The 22,846-nt window shown below is 38.4% G+C and overlaps 1 protein-coding gene across 2 annotated transcripts in view; it reads left to right on the top strand.

The window, feature by feature from the left end:
- dph6 (diphthamine biosynthesis 6) overlaps positions 1–22,846 on the top strand; it is a 106,988-nt gene that overhangs the window by 33,027 nt on the left and 51,115 nt on the right. For both annotated transcript variants that reach the window (XM_041812162.1, XM_041812163.1), the window contains 4 exons: positions 15,361–15,422; positions 18,014–18,108; positions 20,083–20,176; positions 21,960–22,110. In XM_041812162.1, the coding sequence (XP_041668096.1) occupies positions 15,361–15,422; positions 18,014–18,108; positions 20,083–20,176; positions 21,960–22,110 (402 nt within the window). The remainder of the gene's footprint in view (positions 1–15,360; positions 15,423–18,013; positions 18,109–20,082; positions 20,177–21,959; positions 22,111–22,846) is intronic.

Below are 22,846 nucleotides of genomic sequence, written 5' to 3'. Positions count from 1 at the left end.
CAACAAAGTTCTGAAAATGGGTAAAGAGTTGCAAAACCATGGCAAAAAGATGTTAAAAGTTGCAAGAAAGTGGTGAAAATGGGTTAAAAGTGAAAAAGATTTGCAATTAAGGGTTGCAATTGGGGTCAAAAAGGGTTTTAAAGTGGCATGATAAAGCAATTTCATCATCAGACCCAGTAATATGTTGACAAACTTTTTAGCTACAAAATGTTAGTCTGAATGCTAACACCAATGCTACTGATCCAACAAAATTGTTCAGTATCATCAATAGATACCAACTGGGGAGGGCCCGTTCTCTGGGTTTGTCAGGGGCTCTGCCAACTCTGTGGGTGGCATGGCTGTTATGACATTCTTTAAAAAAGAAAAGACAGTGCATTTGATACACTTTAACTGCAAATGTACCTTGTTCTTTTGGTATTCTTTAAGTAGGAATCTGGGATTTTTGTATGATTAAACAGCGTCAGTATAACTGTGTGGCCATGATAAATGAATACATTAACAACTTTTTAATCTAAAGAGATTCTAAGCCTTATTTCTCATAAATTTGCTGTTATAATCATGAAAATTAGCAAATTCTTTTTATTTTGATTTTTTTTTAGTGACCCTAATACAATGTTCTGCATGTTTCCATTTGTATTCATGAGGTTTTTAAGTAATGAATATCTCACCAAGGTTGCAGAGTTTTGAAAAATTTAAATATTAAATAGGATTCATTTAGCTCTAAAGGGTTAAAAATGTAAAAAAAAAAAACCTCAGTTATGTTGTTGAAGGTTTTGTTTGCTTTTGCAGGTCATAAAGAGGATCCAGCATTATTTCATAATCAAATGAAAAGTCCCCACTTGAGCTGTAACGTTTTCCGTTCACGTTTATGTTTTTCTTTCTTTAACACTTGTAACCAGATAAGATCTCAGTCTGTGTTTATATTAATTGATCAATTATAAGGCTGAATTTCCCTTCTGGAATAACACTAAACCACACCTCAAAGACCTCAGTCACCTTGTAACCCAGGTACCTCTGCCAAGCCTTCTTCCTCAAACAGTCTAAAAGCAAATTCTCAGCATTTTTCGGAAGATTATAATTAGAAAGGAAAATTGCCCTGGGTGCCTTTGAGCGTGCACGTTGGCCTCCCGCTGTAGATGTTTGCGCAGCGTTGTGTGCATGTGTGTTTTGGCTACAGGTAAAAAAGGAAAAGATCTTATCAGGCCTGACTCCTCACCTGTCCCGCGGCGCTGGTAATTAGAAAGAAGAGAATTGAATAGGGGTGCAAGCGCCCGAGGCGTTTTAGGCAGCACTGATATAATTGCAGCTTTGGTGGGAGCAGGTCTGAGCAGCGAGGTGTGCTGTTCAGGGGAGATTGGGTGACAGAAGGGCGTACCTGGTGGCCTTTGGTGTTTATGTGTTTGAGACAGTAGAGATTTGCTGGGATTTACCCGTGCAGACGCAGCGATGATAAAAAAACAACTCTAACAGGGTAAAGGTTAAGTCTGCATGTGAACTGACAGCCAGACTTCTTATGATACTGTGTGGGAGAAAGACATTTTTTAATCTTTGAATAGTGAGAAGTCATTCAAGATTAATACTCCTTCATTAGACACTCAATAAGACAGGTGGAAATTAGCAGTGAATGGAAAAAGAAAAAAAATCTCTCTTTTTAAGGGCGGATATATTCCTTGATGACAAATCCCCGCAGTGAAAAGACAGCTGTCCAAATGCGAGATGATCCTCTAAGTGAATTCTCCAGAAGTGTTCATTTGCGTGCTGATGGCAGCCTGAAACCACAAAAGAGAGAAAGAGGATTTCAGTCTTTGAAGATGCCAAATTGCATGTAGCGAAGTAAGTTCAACTATCTCAGTCTAAGCTTATGAATGTCAAAAAGCGGCGTCTAATTAGCTGTGAGGTATTTTTTTAAAGGGGGATGCAGATTTTTGTTGGGAAACTGTCTCTTTATAATGCACTATCTCCAAAGCCAACCATGCTAATTAGTAATCCCAAAGCCAGGATTAAATATTCATGTAATTAGTTAATTGATTGATTAGTGCAGGTGCGTGTGAGGGCACGGGTTCAGCAGTTAATTGGTCCTCAGCTCCACAGATAATTGGCACGTGTGAAATCAAGGTCTATCTGCCAGAAAACCTTTTATCGCTGCATGATCTTTTACCCTTCACACCAACGGAGCCTTTGTGTCACCAATTTGCTTTCACTGATCATATTACCCACACAGAGGCATTAAATGTAATTCAATATAAAGGGTATATAATGTTCAAGAGCTTTAGAGACAATGTCCTGAAGTATTTTTCCATATGGGAGTCAACTAATTGGAATTTTATATAGATTGATTACCATTAATAGCAAAACACAACCGTTTTTTGAATTATTGATCCAAATGTAAGGATAAAATTTAAGCTACAAGGCATAAATTAGAATAACTGAAGATATACAACCAGGGAGGGGATATTGTGGCCAAATCAGAGCATGACTTTATACAACATAAGAAGTCATTGCTAAAAGACAAGGAAATTTGCCTCTGAAATGAGCCCATAGAGGTCATGAAGATAATTTTCTTTGATTTTGACTCTAATAATTCTAACACCATACATGTTGGACGTATGCATTTTTCATAGAATTTTGAAATTTTAATACCAGAACCTGTAACAGGTCAATTATAAGCCCTGTACACTTTTTTGTACACACTCACAATATGTGTGACCAAAAATGTCCCATTGAAACCCATTAAAAGCGCCATTTCTTTTGATCCCCCTGCAGTTGCCTTCATTCTGGAGCCATTTGCTGTTTTTCCTGTTTGTCACCAAATGTCGGCCATTTTCCCATTTTTGGCAAGAGGGGAAATTGCATGCTTTTTCCTGGTTTCCTTTTGAGGCTCTGTTGTAACAGTACATTAAAATCTTACAATTTACAGTTGTTGCTCATCATTTATATATTCAAGGCTGTGATAATCCCTTCAAGGATATCTAATTTGCATGATGTGTGTAAACAAATCAAGATCAGACCTGATCGTATATCAATTATTTGATTTTGGGGCATTTAATCCTTTCAAAGCCAGTTAACTCTTTGAAGCCTATTGTATCAAATTTGATGCATACAGTACTTTTATGATCTCTATCTAACCAATATGATCAATGAATAAATTACTTAAAAACCTTTCGAATACAATCTGTAAATGATAAAAATGCCCTCAAGTGGATTATCATTTGCCAAAAACGCATAATGTATCAGATGTGATACAAAAAATATATACGTTAAATTTTATGTAATGTTTTCTTTTTTTGGATTACAGTCGAAGGTTAAATAAACATTTCACTTCCGAAAAATGAGAACTTTCTTGTTTTTTTGTGTTTTCAGGCTTTAAGGGGTTAAAGTGCAGAAAACCCCTAAACTTTGTAAGGTGAAAAAGACAAATATTTAAATATTTTTAGAAACTTCATGACAGCCTTGAATATATTAATAATAAGCAACAACTTTGATTTTTATACCTTTTTTAAGGATTTAAAGAAGTCAATAATGAGCAACAAGTTTGATTTTTATATATTTTTTATTTTAAAAATTAAATAAATTGTTACACTCAGTGTGTAAGTGACCAAAAAAGGACACCTTACTTCGATAAAAGTAGAAGATACACATTCTTTATTATTATTTTTTTGTTTAGTTATTAACGAAGATCAAACCTGGTCATAAATATCAAATATAATTTATTTATTTATTTATTTATTTTAAAATTTAACCCTTTCGTTGCCAATTAAAGTGCAAAAACCCTGATGTTTGTAATGTTCAATAAAACACACAAAAATGAAGTATTTTATATAAACTACATGCAAGTTGAATTTCCTTGAAGGGGATTATCACAGCCTTGAATACGTTAATAATGTGCAACAAGTTTGATATTTATGCAACATTTTTTTTTTAGCTTTTGACCCTTTAATGAATTGGTACACTCAGGATGTAAGTGACCAAAAAAGACCCTCATATATATATGTGTGTGTAAATATATATATATATTTGTTTTTTTTTATTTTTCATTTTTAAATAAATTGTTACACTAAGAGTGTATTGTAAAAAATGGCTGTCATATATAAATCGCAGTGCAACTATACGTATTAAAAATCTTTCTTTTTTGCAATAGGTTTTTAATCAAGATCAGACCTCATCATGATTATCAAATAAAGATTTTTTTAAAGCTATTTAATCCTTTGAATGCCAAGTTAAATGCAGAACCCCTGATTATTGTAATGTAAAAAACAACACAAAGATGAAATATTATTCATAAACTATATGCAAATGGAATTCTTTGAAGATGATTAATACTGAGCAACAATTTTGATTTTTATATATTATTATCATTATTTACTTTAAGATTTAAATACATTGTTACAATAGTGTCCTTATAGGAACCAGGAAAAATAATGCAGTTTTTTCTCATGCCAAATAAGGGAAAATGTCTTACATTTGGCGACAGGAAAAACCTCAAATTTGAAGCAAAGACTCCAGAATGAAAGCCTAATAACATAAAATGCATGTTTGTCCACTGCAATGGCACGATGATCATAAATTGTAGTTTTTGGTCACCAACACCCTCAGTGTCTATAAAAAGTATACAGAAGTAATTATTAACCCGTTACAGGTTCTGGGATTGAAATTTCAAAATTGTATCAAAAAAGCATACCCTCCACATGTATGTTGTTAGCATTGACACAGTCGAATGAACACACCATCTGAGGGTTAAATGGGCGGTCCAATAGTCTACACTAGGTTACTTAAATTATTCCAGTCAATCAGTTCATGTTATTTGTTGTTGACATTTTCTTTACATTATTGGAGCTTCCAGGCACTCATTAGTGGTCACACTAAAGCCAATTACAGTGATTGATTGCCTGGGGGTCCCATGTCTAGTCTGTTGGTTACATTTAATGTTAATTTATGTTAAAAAAAAATAGCGATCAAATCAAAACTGCAGGCAGGCCATCAAAATGAGCAATCCTACTTTTCTTTAAGTCCATTTTAAGAACAAATACATTTTGCTCAGGTTATAAATCTGTTTGTGGTTTTCTCTGAAACTTTCAAAAATTCTCCCACACATGATCATATTTGCCAGCATGCTTTAAGTGTGCTAGGAATATTTTTTTTGTTTTGGTATGACATCTACGCCTCATCAGTCAAACAGTTTGTTGAAATGGAAATAACATTTTGGAAAGTGGCAACACGACTTTAGCCAATAAACATCATGAGCATGATGATTGATGCCAGATTTCAGTCACTCAACTTCAGTCGGCGTTTTTACCACTGACAAAAGGTGTTCCACAGGGCTCAGTTCTGGTCCCTGTCTTATTTACAGTATATATCAATAATATTGTGTCCTTTTTAAATGATTGTATTATCCATTTGTATGCAGATGATATGATTTTGTATTGTTTTGCTGATTCTGTTCAGCTTGCTGTCGAGAGATTACAAATGTCCTTTGATATCCTTCAAAAAGCTCTTGTAAGCCTTAAATTGGTTCTTAATTGTAACAATACAAAATGTATGCTTTTTTCAAGAGCTAAAGATGTACCTCTTAACTATCTACATTTATGCACTTTATGGAACAATTATTGAAAGAGTAAGCATTTATAAATATCTTGGGATTTGGCTTGATGACACACTTACATTTAAATGCCACATTGATTACCTTGTTAGCAAACTTTGTCAGAAACTTGGTTTCTTCTACAGAAATGGGTCCAACTTCCCCTTTAACTGTAGGAAAAGTGTTATTGGGGCAGTCTTTATGTCAGTGCTAGACTACGGGAATATTGTATATAGACATGCCGCTGCTTCCACTCTTAAATCTCTGGACTCAGTTTACCACTCTGCTCTTAGATTTATAACAGGAGACCCTTATAACAGTCATCACTGTGTTCTGTATAACAAAGTTGGTTGGTCCTCTCTGGCACAGAGGCATGATAAACACTTGTATCTCTTCATTTATGAATCCCATCTTGGACGTACACCATCCTGTATAACATCAATGTTAAACTGGTCATCTGGACCTTACCAAACTCGCTCTACTGACTGTTTAATGCTTAAGGTTCTGCGTGTTTACTCTGAACAGGGAAAATCCACTTTTAGCTTTTGTGCTCCAAAAGTGGAATCTTTTACAACACACGCTTAAGATTGATACTCTCATTCCCCTGAGACAGTTTGAGTTGATTATTTTGAATCATTTGACCACAGTTTGTGATTGTTTCTCTTAATCTGTACCTGTACTTTAGTCATTATTATTATTTACATGTATTTTTGCTGGTAGCAGTGTTTTAATTTTGTTGTTTTTATTATTATCCTGTAACTCGACATCATTGTAAATGAGGGAAACCTCAATGATCCTCGAGATTCAAATAAAGGTTGATGATGACTCAACTAATGAATAAATATTAGATCAATGCACTTTATAGACAAAAGTATTGGGTCAACTGATCATTACACCAACAGGGACTGTAACGATGTGTTCAAATCCATGCACTTTAATATGGAGTTGGCCTCCCTTTTGCAGCTACGACAGCCTCCGCTCTTCTTGGAAGGCTTTCGACAAGATTTTAGAGTGTTTTTGCAAGATTTTGTGACCATTCACTCTGGAAAGCATTTACAAGGTCAGGCACTAATGTTGGACGAGAAGGCCTGGCTTGCATTCTCAGTTCCAGCTCATCCCATTCATGTTGGAATAGAAAAGGTCCTTCTTCAGACTGTTGCCACAAAGTTGGAAGCATAGCATAGTCCAAGATGTCTTGGTATGCATTAAGATTTGCCTTCACTGGAGATAAGGGGCCAAGCCTAGTCCCTGATAAACAGCCCCATACTATTATCCCGACTCCACCAAATTTCACAGGACAGTGCAGTCAGGCAGGTAGCTTTCTCCTGGTATCCGCCAAACTCTAGATTCGCCCATCTCTTTTGGGATCATTTTTTGCCTTTGTAAGATGGGATGTTGTAGAAAGGTGACAAAAAGTAGGGAAACAGTTGATGGAGAGTGCCTGGAACAAGGTCTAAATTAAATGGTCGGCACATTAAACCCTTCATTATTTTCATGCTTTTCTTTATATGAAAACTAATGAAGTCAAAAACACTCAAATTCAGCAGACGCAATACATAGATACAAAATGATATGAAATGTCTTTACCAGCCTGTCTTGTAAACCACTGACCATGACCTTTTCTTGACTGTTCAGTCAAACTGATTGACAGTATAAGGGTCAAGGTTCAGCCGGGCCTTAAACTGTTCTGATATTGTAGGAGAAAACACACCTGTCAAAGCCTTTAAAATTTCAGATAAATCTTTCCCAGGTCTATTTTGTCTGATTTTGATCTGTATAGTTGTAAGTCCTCCCAGTTTCTCTTTTTTGATTTGTTGGACTGAAAAGATTTCCCCTTGATGTGATTTCTACACAATTCCTGCCGCCTATTATTCTGTTCACAGACACTGAATTTCAGATAAGAGCCTGACAAATTTCACGTATAACCTTAATCTTATCATCCTTTGTACGGTGCCGCCTCCCTCCCTTTCCCTTCTTCCTCTCCGTTCTGTATTTCTCTCACTCTCTTGAAAAGATTAGGTGATAGTGAACAGCTATTGTTTTGTGCGGAGTCTTTGAGAGTGTTGCTTAAAGGCTGATGCAGCTCACCTACTAGGGAGGAGATGCTTATTTCATCCATTTAAAGGCTAAAATGTTACACATCATGAATCCAATTTTCTCTGCCTTTTCTCTCTGAAGGCAGGGATTAAAGCTGAGCTGTCAGCTGGCACGCCAGATCTTAAGACAACCCGCGGATGTCTGCGATACTGCAGCTCAGCTCAGGCCGTATCTAGAATCTCTCAGCTTCTAATTTAGCATTAGTCTCAGTAAGCAAAATCACAAGTAGTTTCAATTAAATAGGTAACTAAGTGCTTTGGGTTTACATGAATCAACGTCTTCACAGAGGAAAAAGGCCAATCATGATCTTTTAAAAGACTTTGTGCTGAGGTTTGCTGGAGGAATAATTGCCATTGACTTCCATGTTGGTATAAGTGAGAGATAGAGCTTTGGTCTAAGTAATGACTTAAAAAGAGGAATTTAAAGCAGAATTTAAAGATTTTCAAGATGTCACTTTTTATTAAGTGCTCTCTTGTATATGATTAGATTATACTGTTAGTTTAAGCCTGATTAATATATTCATATAGCTAGATAAAATATGTGAATGCAATCACGTGAATATGGATGTTTTACCCTTTCAATTTCATAAATCAATCATGGTCAATAAAATTAGGCTTTTTTTTGACACCTATCCACAAGGCACTGAGTCTGTGTAGATAGGTCTCAGTCAGGCTTGCATACCCCGACACTGTTGGCAAAACTGCACAAGCTCTGTCAGGTTGCACAGTGATCAGGTGGGGACAGCCCCTTTCAAGTCCAGGCACAAATTCTCTGTTGGATTGAGGTCTGGGCTTTGACTCGGCCACTCCAGAACGTTCATTTTGTTGTCTTTGAAGTGTTTCTGTGCAGCTTTTGCTGTATTCTTCGGGTCATTATACCCTCTACCTTTCCAAGCCTTCCAGCACCGGCTGCCGAGAAGCATACCCACAGCATGATGCTGCCACCACCGTGTTTCACAGTAGGGATGGTGTTTTTGTGGTGATGTGTCAAGCATAGCATCTTGTCTGATGGCCAAAAAGCTCCATTTTGGTCTGATCAGACTAAAGAACTTTCTCCCGCTTGACCATGGAGTGTCCTACCAGCCTTTGGTGCACTTACTTGCAGATTTAATCTGAGTTTTCTTCAACAGTGTCTTTCTCTTTGCCACTCTCCCATAAAGTAGGTCTGGGCGATATGGCCTAAAAATCATATCACGGTATTTTTCTTGCCTTTGACGATACCAGTATTATATCACAGTATTACAAAATTAAAAAGTGATAATGCTTTTCAATCCAAATTCAAGTGGTATTATGTCAGCCGTGCCAAAGAGTTTTTAATAACAGCAGCTTTTCTGACCTCGTTTAACATCGCAGCCTGGATCTTTGACTCACTGTGGACTTAGATAAGAAAGTTAAAAGTTAAATTAGACCTTTAAACGGTTGTTTAAAATGGTTGTAAGATGAAGAGCTTCAGCGCTGGGCTCTCGACAAACTGAGACTAGCCAAAGCAGCACTTAGCTTGTCTTAAAGCCCTAGGCAGGCAGACAGAGACGGCACAGTTTGTTGCGGTACAGCTGTCAAACTTCGAGAGGAAAGAACACGTGTTTGCCTGCTAACCGTGCTTAGTTTTAATGGTAAGAGTGGGTGACATTCGGTTAGTTACCTGGCTTCACGTAATACTGGAACTAAATGTGCTATTGACTAGACAGCCTGTCTGTCACAAATCACTCTCTCTGCCAGCTGTGGGAGCTCATATGCCTCGTGCGTGCATCACAGCACAACGCCGGCATTTAAACTGGTGATGACGGCCCACCTCTACCATAAAGCTTTGACTGGTGAAGAACCAGTTACTCTCTTACTCGTCTCCTTCTTGCACGCTCTCTCAGGCAGTTTTGCATGTATACCATGCTCTGTGAATTTCTTGATGATAGATTTAACTGAACTCTGGGGGAGATTCAGAGCCTTGGAAATGTTTTTATATCCATCCCCTGACTTATACATTTCAATAACCTTTTCTCTGAGTTGTTTGGAGTGTTCTTTTGTCTTCATGGTGTAATGTTAGCCACGAATACTGATTAACCAGTGACTGGACTTTTCAGACACAGGTGTCTTTATACTATAATCACTTGAGACATTTACTGCACTCAGGTGATCCCCATTTCTCTAATTGTAAGACTTCTAGCACTAGAATTAGGCCAGTCCCTTTACGTGGGTAAATATTTATGCGGACACTTATTTTACATTATTTATTTTTATTTAATTGACATTAATTTGTGGAAACCTATTTTCATTTTGACATTAAAGAGTGGATTTTTTGAAAATTTTCTGCCAAAAAAGCAAAATTATATTGACCATGATTCATGTATAAAGACTCCACACTGAAATTGAAATCTTGCCTGGCGGTAATGAAATAATTGCTGACACTGATGTTTTGCAACATAATTCACAGATGTTGCAGCCAATAAAGGTGAATATGTTCAGCTAGTACATTGGAACATCCCTACTGTCTGGACAAAGTTTTACACCAAACTTTTTCAAATTTTGCAGTTGAAAAACTAACAAATCTGTTAATAGCTCTTCATTTTGTGGTAAATTTTTCATCCTTTGTTAATTTCAACCCCCTAAATGTCAACAAGCTTCTTAAAAAATGCTTCCCCTCATTACTGGACTCCCTGGTTTTAAAGTTCACTGCCTTTAATTGGACTTTTATAGGATAATAGGAGGTAAAAAGCCCTTTTAAAGGAGAACCATTCCTCTCAGTCTCTCTTAGGGAAGCTCTTCTCCCTCCAAACTGCGGTCTTGCTGTCTCTGGCGGCAGACTAATGGCAGCTTCTAGTGGGCTTATTTGGGTTTAATGTGGCATAATGAGGTTAGGTAATTGGGTTTAGGTCAAGTTGTAAAACAGGTTCAGAGGAGACAGAGATGTGAAGATCATGTAAATGAGTGGTGTTGGATCGCTGAAGGCTCACACCGGTGGCTACTCAAGGACTTCTTAAAGCATGCGGCGTTCAAGCGCAAGCTCATTCCGGCTATCCAGCTTCTGCAAATGGTCTCTGTAACCTTAAGTCAGTCAGGAGCATCAATTAAGAAAACACTCATACAAGTGCTAAGTGGTCTTGAGAGAAATGCTGCCAAGTTAATGCCATCTTTGTTTCATTTTATCACTCACTGCTGTCCGCCTAGATCCCCCTCATCCCCGTCCTTCCTTGTAAATATCAAATCATGTATCATATATTATTTAAGAGCAGAGAAGTTAATGAACATATTAAAAAAAAGGCGGGATCCCCTCAGCAATTTGGAGCCAATTATTAAAATTTGTTAAAAGGCATGACTAATTAAAGAGGATATTTAAATTGGATTGAATTTTAATGCTTTTTTTTCTTCCTCCTTATTACCTTTGTGGCAGGGTTAAGATGAGAGGATGTTGAGATTAGATATTCTCACACTAATTAAGAGCACAGCTCCCCTGGGAAGAAAGTAGAGCCTCCTCATTCTCTACCTCCACACTCTCTCCATCCTCCCTTCCCTGCTGTACCCCCGCAGCGCTGGACCACCAGGGCCCCCCACAGGAGAGACACTGCTTGGATTAAGATGAAACCTGGGATGGGATGTGGCGTCCTTCCTTCGCATGTCCTCTACCATATTCCAATCATCTCCCGTCCTTCGCTCCCCATGGGGCTGTCGCTGATGACACGTTAACCTTTGAGGTTGTCAGGCCATGAGAGAGGAGAGATTCTCACATTACAATTAACTTTGTTCCTTTAATTAAACACATGAACGTGCTGATGAATGGACCCACGTGATGCTCAGGAATAGAGGAGCTAGATTGGATTTTCAGAGGAATTACTACGAACAATTCAGCAGATTTTTTCATTGTGATGGCATGACTGTCACAGCAGCACGTCACTCAGAAGAGGAGGAGTCTGAATTACTGGAAAAAGGGAGATATTGTAGGAGAACCAGAGCCACATAATCACTCCAGTAATTTCTTTTTCATTTTTAAAGCATAAAGAGTGTCAGAAAGGAATCTGGTCGTCTTTCTTAAAAGGCCATGATGTATTTGAATATCTATTTAAAATTGCGTTATTTGCCCATGTCTTTTAAATTGGTTTGTGTGTTGCCTTTGCCAGGTCTATCATGAATGAGATTATAGCTTAGTGGCCCTCATGGCAGAATTTTGTGTCTACGGTCATTCCAATCATAGATCGTCATTCATCAGTCTGGATGTGAGTGTACCATAAGCTCAAATTCCACGCCAGGTCTGACCTCCTGTACGCAAGTTTTCAACTCAGTGTGGACTTGCTTTGCAGTGAGAATCTGGGGATGTTATATTAGATATAGCTTTTAAAATGTATTTAACATCACAGCAAACCTCTGACAATCCCTGTGAGTAATATTGCATTTTAAATTCAAACTTAAACTCGGCTCACAGGAAAGATTCAGCAACAAGTCCAGATCAGTCCAAGAATTACTACAAAGGATCTTCTGGCAGAACTGAACTCAACTGTTGTGAATATATCAAGGCAGACACTCCAGCAAACAAGGTTGCCTCCATGAACATCGACCAAGACAGACTCCTCTTCTTCAACCAAGGCATGTTGCGCACCTAGCCTAAGCAAAGGCTCACATAGATAAAGAGGACAGCTTCTGGCCGTCTGTTTTCAGGTCAGATGAAACAAAGATTTAGGTTTATGAGCAGAGAGATGTAACTTTTGTGTGGCGAAAGAAAAGTGATGCCTACAAACCAAAGGACACCAACTCAACTGTGAAGCACAGAGGCGGGAGCCCAATGTTCTGGGGGTGTTTTGCAGCAAGTAGTACTTGCAGCTAAAGGTGGCCTTACACCTGACAACTTGTCCTCAAATTTCAAAGTCACAGACAAAATTCTTATGTCAGAGACTTGCTAAAGTTGTGGCTTGCGCCTGTTGTCTCAGTCATTAGGTGTAAGGTGGTCATTAGACTTGATCTGAGCAGTTTCAAGGCGGTCTTTCTTCAGTCTTCAAACTATCGTCAGTTAGTAAATGTGTTTGATATTGTCCAAAGTCTTTAGTCTTTTCTTATGCACACCAGTTTTTCAATGAACACATAAAATCACTTCATTTTTCAAAACATGAACGGTTAAGCAAAGTCCTCTGGTGTAAGACCAGCCTTAGTTAAAGTGAAAGGCATTATTAACAAAAAGAGCAGTATGTCAAGATTATCTCAAGCATCAAGCAGTCAGTTGAGATTCTGGACTGGGGGAAGTGTTGGACTAGTCAACAAGACAACAACCCAAAACATGTGGCCAAAGTGGCGAAGAAATGGTTTCAAGACAATCATGTAAAAGTTTTGAAATTGCCCCAGTCAAAGTCCTGATCTCAATCCCATTTAGAGCTCATGGGTGAAACTCAAGAAATGGGTAGCAGCAAGGAAGCCCTCCAACCTCAAGGATCTTGAAGTTTTTGCCAAGGAAAGCTGGCCTTAGACCAGAGGACTTTGCTAAAACTTTTGAAAGACTCTAAAAAGACTGTCATCTGAGACCCTCTCACATCTGAGGACAATTTGTAAACAAGTCACTGAGTCTCAGGCAAAGATTTTGGAAAGACTGTGGGTCACTAACTACAAGGCCTGAAATACGATTCCTTTTGAGATTATTTCCCATCATGCATCTGGTGGAAATTCACAACAACAATTCTGGGGCGAAGAACAAGATGTAGATGGAGATCCCATATAATCTGATGTTTGTTAATCCTTTCATTGAGTAGAAATGAAAGGAAAGTTAAACACTGAAGCAACTTTGCATGTTACTACAAAAACCGAGGAACTATCCCGGAAACACTTCAGAATAAAAGTACTGTATGGAAACGTGAGTAGTCTCACAACAGAAACAAACTGATTGAGCTTTTACTTTGAAAATCCCAATGGAGGTTTACCATACCTGTCATGTCAGCCTGGAATAAATGACAAAGTACACAAACAGTGGTGCAGAGATCTGATTGCAGCTCTGTGCAGAAACGTTTTTCAATATCTTGAGTTCTGAGCAGACACTCAGCAGCTCCAGACTGATCTATGCTCATGTTCATGTTTTGAAAAATGAAGTGATTTAATGTGCTTACCCACAACACTGACTTCCATTGGTTGTGGATGGCGGTCACGTCACTGAAAAACACAATTTGCATACGACCAAACAAAAGAATTTTGTTGGGGACTATGAAATCGAAAGGAGAGTCATTAGGTGTAAAGCCGCCTGAAAAGTGGTTGAAACTTCCTCAATACTTTTGTAATAAACTTGTGAGCAATTACAGGAATGGTCTGGAGGTAATCACAAGTAGAGGCTTCACAATTGATTACAAAAAGAGGGTATGAATAATTTTTTTAACTCTATGATTTTTTGTTTTTGCATTGTTAAAAAATGTATGTTTAAGTTGTAAATAAGTTGTGTATGGCTGAAGGCTTTTCAACTCTTTCTGTCAATGTTGTTTTTGGGGCGAAGAGCCACTGTATAAATCAGAAAAATCAAAAACTACTTAACTGACAGGGGTATAAATAATTACAGGCCTAACTGTATATTTGACATTTGTCTGGAAACCTCCCATACAAAGTGTTTGGGAAGGCCAAGACCTTCTTGAAATTTCTTGGAATGTGATTGGACAAACCAGTCCACTTAACCGTGCCCATGGTCAGGGTTGGTCCAGTCCATTACCAGAGCTGGCATCATCATTTTTATATCAGAGCTTTGCACGATAGGTCTGTCTGATAGACGTGGAGTCTGGCCAATCCATCTTCCTTGCAAGTTTAACTTATTGCACCCTACTCACTTAACTTTCTTATTTACTTTCTCACTTACTTTGTCCTGAATTTTTAGATAACAATCTTGTTTGGTATTTCCTCAAATTTAGCATTTTAAGTCCATGTCCTGTTATGTTTTTAGTGCCCTATTGTTTGTTGAAAGCACCTGGTAGTCTTGGCTTGTTGGAAGAGTAGAAAACATTGGCTGCACTTTTATTGCAGAGGGACTTGTTTACAGGGTGAGAGAGAGTTCAGCTTGGTGCCAATGGGAGAAAGTGTCTCAAATACAACATCAGGGTTTAGTGCCACAAAACTCAGAGTTTAATCTATCCCTTCATCTTTGCCCTTATATAATCCCTATAAAGGACCAATCTGAGAGTATCAACTGGATCTGAATACTTCATTAACTGGTTTTTACAGGTATTCTGTCTGTTGAAAAGACAGAATAAACTTGCATTTTAGAAAATGTAGCAGCTCTGGGTAATCATACAATGCCGTCTTTCCCCTCCTTCTTTTCTCTCCCATGCCTGTGAGTCACTTCCATGCACCATTTCAGGGGAAGGGGAGGGAAAAGGCAAATAAACAAGATCTCTTTCCAGAGTTTATGTTCTCAAAGGGACCTAGATGAAGGGGGGTGTATGGGGGGGTCTGCGGCCAGCAATTGAAAACTGTTGCCCTTACCCGGAGAGATCTGTGTACACTACTTGCAAAGTCAAACAAATAGATCCAGGGTGCAGGTTTACGTGAGTGTTTGCGCGACTGCCCGTAAACCTCCCTGCTTGTCATCTTTAATCACTGTTCACTGTTCCTGATTAGACCTCTCTCTCCCCTCTCTTTCCATACATGTGTCTGTGGGAAATGGTGTTTGAGTGTTCATTACTAATTTTGTGTATTGCTGTGTTTTTTTCTGTGTCTCTGTGTATTTTTTCACATTGGTGCCAGGCCTGGATCCAGAGAAGCACTTAGGAAAACCTCTGGCTGACATGGAGCCCTATCTGAAACAGGTCACACACTGGTAGATACTCTACCACCCTGTTTACATTCTTTATATCAGTAGTTTCACCAATTTGTCTGCTATTTTACTCACAGTAAGATCACCTGATTTCCATTGTTGTAATCCAAAAGTGCTCAAATGCACATCAAGTAAATACTGCAACAAAGATTGAGAGTACAGCCGCACTGCTCAGCCGGCTCAGTTCAGTTGCTTCCTTCTTGTTTTGGATTGAGAACTCTGTTCAGTGAGAATCTTTACTAAACAATAAACCACCGTTTAAGTTTCAAGGATAGATTTCACATAATGGGGGAGAAAAGCGGTTAAAAATGTCTTAATGGTTAATACTGCAAGTGACACGCAAAGCATTCTGGGATCACTTTTTAACAGCTTTTCTCCCTCATTATATGGTATTCATCTTTGAAATGAAACAGTCTTACTGTTCAATACAACCCCAATTTCAAAAAAGTTGGAACACTGTGTAGAATGCAAATAAAACAGAATGCAATGATTGTCAAATTTCATAAATCCATATTTTAATCACAATATAACATAAACAACATATCAGATGTTGAAACTGAGACATTTTTCTCTTTCATGAAAAATATTAGCTCATTTTGAACTTAATAGAAGCAGCACATGTCACAAAAGTAGGGACACGGCAACAAAAGGCTAGAGGAGTAAGTTGTACTAATGAAAAACAGCTGGAGGAGCATTTTGCAATTAATTAGGTCAATAAGCAACAGGTCAGTAACATGACTGGGTATAAAAGGGGCATTTAAGAAAGACAGAGTCTCTAAGAACGAAAGACAGGCAGAGGTTTGCCATTCCGTGAAAAACTCTTCAAAATTGTGGATCAATTTCAGAAAAATGTTCCGCAACATAAAATGACAAACTTTGTATATCCCGCCATCTACAATATGACAACAATGATTTCTTTCTTTTTTTTGTTTCAAAAATGTTTTCCGTAAACATGTTATTGTTTTGAGAAATGTCTGCAAAAGCATGACACCATTGAAAACACCTGAAAGAAAATTGTGGAGCAATGGGCAAAATTATCAGAAGCATTGCATTAATGGCAAAAAAAATTTCAAATACTGGGTCAGATTGGGCAAAACAAACACAAAAAGTGGCCTAAATGAACAAAATGGGGCAAAACTGGATGAAAAGTGGCAAAAAAAGGGAGTGAAAAGTGGCAAAAATCAGTGGAAAAGAATGGTTGACAAGAGGCAAAAGTGGAGAAAATAGGTTGCCTCAACACTGCAAAAATTCGGATTAAGTGGTGAAAGTTTGCAAAAACAGAGTGAATAGTGGCAAAAATCAGAGGAAAAGAATGGGTGGTAAGAGGCAAAAATGGGAAAAAGTGGCAAAAAGAATACAAAAATAGCCAAAAAGTGGAAAAAAAGGTCACAAAGGCATGAAAGGTTGACTCAATGGTGCAAAAACTGGCATAAAGTGGCAAAAGTTGGTGAAAGGTGGCAAAGATGGGCCATAAAGGACACAAATGGGAATAAAGTGGCAAAAAATAGGCAAAATGTTACAACAAGGGGTGAAAGAAAAACCATTAAAAACAACTTAAAGAAGATTGTGGAGCAAGCACATCCAAAACTTTCTCCTGGCTGTCCTTCTGGTTGCGCTCCATGGCTGATCTAAGAACATGTAGTGTTTGTTGCTTACCATGACCATTTGTTGCTCATGGTGGTAGTAGAGGAGCTGAAGATTTTACTGTAAGACCCATAATAACCTCAGTAGCTTCTGCTCCACAAAGTCAGCCATGTTATTTGTCATTTTTGTTGTTGGCAAGGTTACAGGATAACGTGTTGTTTCAGAAAAGATGCACTTGGTTGTACACATGGAAATGCAAGGGGTGGGGTATACCGGGTGGGGTATTTGTTCGCTCTAGGACCTGCTATCAAAAAGTAGCGTTTTTTTAAACCTCTAGTAAACACCTGTTTTATGTAGAAAAAAAAGAAATGTGATTCTGGGGCTCTTCCCTCCCAGATGTTTACAGACTGCTGTTAAAAGAAGATGGGATGCTACACCATAATGAACACAACAAATTCAAAATGAGCTTATGTTTTTCATGAAATGGTAAAATGTCTGAGTTTCAACATCTGATATGTTGTTTATGTTTTATTGTGAATAAAATATGGGTTTATGAGATTTGACATTCGTTGAATTTAATTTTGTTTTAATTTACATTTTACACAGCACCCTAACTTTTTTGGAACTGGGCTTGTAAATACACCTCCTGGAGTGCAGTTCTTTATCAAACAGAGTCCTCAGTTCAAAACAATGAGGTACAGCGACCAAAACGTTGTAATGTAACATCCAGTGTTTCCTTGTCTGGATAAACTTGACATGGGAATCCTAAAAGATTTAGTTTTTTATGTATTTTTTATCAAACACATTTTATATAAAACTTTTAATTGAACATGTGAGACTTGCCTTTTTTGGTGATGTGCTTTCAATGCATAAAACAAGCTAATACACACAATCAATACTGAAACTGGATTTAAAGAATTAAAGTTATAAGTGAAAGTGTATAGCTTGCTGTAAGAGAGGTTTAAATATTTCAATATGTTGTTTGTTTCCACTGCTCAGCTCTCCCAGAAGTATGGAGTTCACGTTTGTGGAGAAGGAGGTGAATATGAAACCTTCACCCTTGATTGCCCCCTCTTCAAGAAGAAGATCATAATGTGAGTATAGCAGTAACACAAACTTTGGTTCCCTCTGTCTAAGGCTGCCCATAAGGGGGGGGCAATGTTGATATTTTACCTTTTACCTGAATAATAATCTTATCAAAGCAACACAAATGCATTTTTATTTATGCTGTTGTACAATATAGCCTTTTCAAAATGTAAACCCTTACATTTAAATCCGATTGAATGAATGATTAGGAAAGTCATTTCAGACTTCATGGCAAGACCATAATCTGCACAAATTTTAGGAGCCAGAAAATTAAGTAAATGAAACTGAGACCACTCTGTTTTGAAAAAGAACTGAATAATTGGGAAAAGAGACAAAAAATTGACAAAAGTGGTAAACTAGAAAAGCACTCAGAGAGCGCAGACCTCTGTCATTAGCCCTATCTCTCAATAGTAAAGAATCCTTTGAAACAATTCCTGGATCCAGACAGGGATCTGGATCACTCCCAAAATCTCATCAGTTCTTCCTTATGCCATTTCTGACATTTCTTGAAAATTTCATCAAAATCCGTCCATAACATTTTGAGTTATGTTGCTAACAAACTTACTAACTAACTAACTAATAAACCATGCCGATCACTAACCTCCTTGGTGGAGTAAAAATGTCAAATATAGGCAAGAAATGGCATACATACATATATGGCTGAAAATTGGGGGAAAAAAATGGGACAAAGTGGGCCAAAAGTGGCAACAAAAGGGTGAAAGAAGCAAAAATCTGTAGAAAAGTGGGTAATAAAAGGCAAAAATGGGATAGAGTGTCAAGAAGAAATTGATGAAAAATACAACAAATTGGAAAAACATTATAAAGATGGCCCAAAAGTGGAAAGAAATAGGTCAAAATGGGAAAAAGTACAAAATGTTGCCTGAATGGTACAAAAATTGGCAAAAAGTGGCAAAATGGGTGAAAAGTGGCAAAAATCAGTGGCAAAAATGGTGGTTAAAGGCTAAAATGAGCAAATAAGAAGTTGCAGAAATGTGCATAAAGTGGCAAAAACATTACAAAGATGGCCAAAAACTGGAAAAATAAATCAAAATTGGCAAAAACAAAGCACAAAAGTAAAAACTGCAAAAATTGGCATAAATTCACAAAAGGGGTGAAAAGGGGCAAAGGTTAATGGCACAAATGGTTGATCAAAGGAAAAACATGGGCATTAAGTGGCAAAAAAACAGGCAAGAAGTGGCAAAAAGGGGTAACAAGTGACAAAAATGGTTGAAAGGGGCAAAAAAGACAAAAATTTGCAAAAAAGTTACATATATGGGTAAAAAAATGGCATAATGGGTCAAACAGGCAAAAAATAACATATGGGAGAAGTTGCCAAACAAAGGCAAAAAAGATAAAAATCTTCAAAAAAGTGGCTAAAAGGAGAGAGAATGCAAATTAGTTTCAAATAGAAGGCAGAAAAGTTACAAAAATTGACCAAAAGTGGCAATAATGGTTGGAAAACGTGGCAGACTAGGTTAAAAAGTGGCACAAATAAATAATTAAAACATCAGAGCCCAATAATAGTTTGAAACTCTGTTCAAAATGAAGTAACTGTTAGCCATGATGCTAGCACCAGTGCTACTGATCTGACACACATACTTTGATTTCATCAATAAATCACCACAGGGAAAGGCCATTCTCTCAGTTTTTCAGGGGTGCAGCCAATTCTGTGGGCTGCCTCTGTCCCAACTATTTTAAAATTTTGCTGTGAATTCAAAATGGGTTTGTAATTTTTTTAAAACAATAAGATATCTTAGTTTTAACGTTTGATTGGTTGTATTTTTTCTATATTTAATGAAATGGTGTTTTGATGTTCTCTAATCTTGTATTGATCTGCAATTTAGTGTCCCAACTTTTTAGAAAACATGGTTGTAATTTGTCAGTTTTACACTTCAGTTGTACTCTATATTTGTGTGGCCGCTGTAAGTTTTCAAAGAGTTTCCTCTCTGCCTGCCTAACTTTTCCTATGTGTCTGTGTGCAGCGATGCAGCAGAGACAGTGATCCACTCAGCAGATGCCTTTGCTCCAGTTGGCTACCTTCGCTTCACCGCCATGCACACAGAGAGCAAAGACGGCGTGAGTCAAACTTCTGAAAGAGTCCACAACTGTATCTTTGTTTTGCAAATAAATCAATATTGCTCAATCAGGAAACGATCATTTTCACCACAAAAGTTTGACTCCCTTCGGGTCAGATTAAACAAAAACCTCTTGGTGTCTGATAACTTTGTGGAGCAGAAAGAGAAACACAGCACTGTAGGGCACGGTTCAGTTCGACCTCCAGAGGGGCCTCCCTTTTTTTCTCCGGCACACGCTCTGGCTCGCTCTCTCTCTCTCTCCTCTAGCTCCACATGGCCTACTTTGACGTCTGCAATATTCACTGCAGCCCCAAACTAGGCCCAGCTTAATAAACATGTCCGCTCACATTAAGGCTCTTTGCATTCAGGTAGCTGGCTAAGCGGACGCAGACGGAGGGGGGTTGCGGGGAGGGTTAGTGGGAATTGGCTTTTGGTATATTGGAAGGAGTTAATCGGGGCATCACAGATGAGAAGAGTGACACTGGAAACATTGTACTTTCCCTGCAAGACCAGGCAGCTTTATAATCCTTAATTATGGTCAAAATTCAGTCTCCTTTATGTGTGGCTTTAATTACTGTGGTTTAAACTGTCTGGTTGGATAATACACCTCCTTGTTGATGACTTTTCCTGCTTGAATGCTGTTATATTTCTGCAACGAGTTAACAGTAAGAGTTACACTTGGGGGTGCTTCTCGCCTGTAACCAGACATGTCTTCACGGTAAAAGCGTGTGATTCGCAAGTGTTTATTTGCACACTAATGTGTGCATTTGATTTTGTTTATGTGCAAGTGCATCCCTGTTTGCAGCCTTGTGTGTGTGTATCTGCATGTTGGATGGGGGGCTGGGACTGTTATGGACAGAAAACATACCCCCATCCCACAACCTCCATGACCCTGCAGCCTCACTACACCCCTACAGCTATATATTTTTCTCTCCCGCTTCCACCCCCATCACACAAACACACAGCCCCCCCAGGATGCAAGGGGGAGAGCGAAGGGAGATCCAGAGCCTGCGAGGAGGGGAGGATGAGAGGGAGAGGGGGCAACCAGGGGAGAACCTGCCCTGGTTCAGCCTTCTGAAGCTTTTCTCGTCAGGGTGACAGATCCGCGGTGACACCAGCACTAGAGGAAACCGCACCGGGCTCAGGGGGTGGGGAAGGACCACCATCATTTGCCCTCCGTTAATGCTAGTCAAGCTATTTTTCATGCTGGCCAGGAGAGAGGGGCTGAAGTATAATTAATTTGATTATCATATGGCCTAATGCGGTTGACAGCAGATGAGGGGGGGGTTGAATGAGTGTTGGGCAAGGCGAGGAGGGGGCCGTTGAAGAGATATGAAATATGTATTTAAATGCGTGATGGCCCAGCAGGATTTGGCAGGTAATATGTACGCCTTAGAGAATGGTTATGATTTGTTATTTAAATAAGTGCAGACAAAGTATAAGTAAACAGAAAAAAGAAGAGTGAAATCCAAAACATGTCTCAACCATCCAGTCAGGAGTTTGACTGACAGCCTGCATGATTGAATCTACAGTATCAGAAAACACCGCCTCAACTGTGAATATGTTACTTGGTTGTTTCATATTCATTCACCTTGAAGTTATGTCTGTCTGGGCCCTTGTCACGAAAGACTGACACTCAGCCAGCTTTGTGGGGTATTTGAAAAAAATAAAACAAAAAAAAAAAGCCGACTAATTATACAGCATTTTGTCTGTCTTTGCAAAAGGCTGAGCGCTCTTTGGTGGGCGTTTGGCCCTGATGTATTCCCTGTGGTGCTTTATTGCAGGATGTGGTGGCGAGAGCTCTGCCCCATGGTAGTTGTCCTTGCCAGAGCGCCATCGACAAGATGACTGAGGAGGTGGAATATGCTGATCAAGCTGAAGACAACCGGCAAGAATTTACATCAAATTGTGACCTTAGTTGTCAGCGGGGCCACGGTGAGACTCATTTATGGTGAAACATGCACATGCTGACATGCATGCTTGAGTGTTTGTGTGTCAGAGGATGTCTGTGTGCTGCGTTTGCCCACTGAATCTGTGTCATGCGGCCGGCATCATGATGCTAGTGTTTCTGAGTGACTGTTTGACAAGCGCTGTCATTTCAGCAGTATCTTTGTGACAGTCTGTGAATCCATTTCTTCTGTGACACAGACCACCTATGCATCCATTAACTCCCCTATAGCATACTTGCTAGATCTAAAAATAGATAAGAAATTACTTATTTTGTACAAACTAAAAGTCTTGATTAAGCATGATGAGCCTGGACGGTTGGCATAAAGCCTGTCAATTTCCAAATCAAGAAGAAAAGGACTTCTTATGTCAGCCTGGTCAACAACAACAGCAGAAAATATACATTTACAGTGCCTATAAAAATATTCAACCCCTTGAATTTTTTGCCTTTTTATTATTTTTTATAAATCTATCATGGTCAATATAATTGCAATTTTACTCCATTCTTCTTTTCAAAACATTTCCTGATCTGGGCTTTGACTTGGCCACTCCAGAATATTCATCTTGATGTCTTTAAATCATTTTTGTATAGCTCTCTTTATGCTTCAGGTCATTGTCTTCTACCAAGGCGTAGTCTTCTTGCAGGCTGAATAAGATTGTCCTCAAGGATTTTCCTATACAGTGCCATGAAAAAGCATTTGCCCCCTTTCTGTGAAAAAGTAAT

The sequence above is a fragment of the Cheilinus undulatus genome, linkage group 18, assembly GCF_018320785.1.
Source record: "Cheilinus undulatus linkage group 18, ASM1832078v1, whole genome shotgun sequence".
Classification (NCBI taxonomy): domain Eukaryota; kingdom Metazoa; phylum Chordata; class Actinopteri; order Labriformes; family Labridae; genus Cheilinus; species Cheilinus undulatus.
This window is presented reverse-complemented; position numbering and strand designations above follow the sequence as displayed.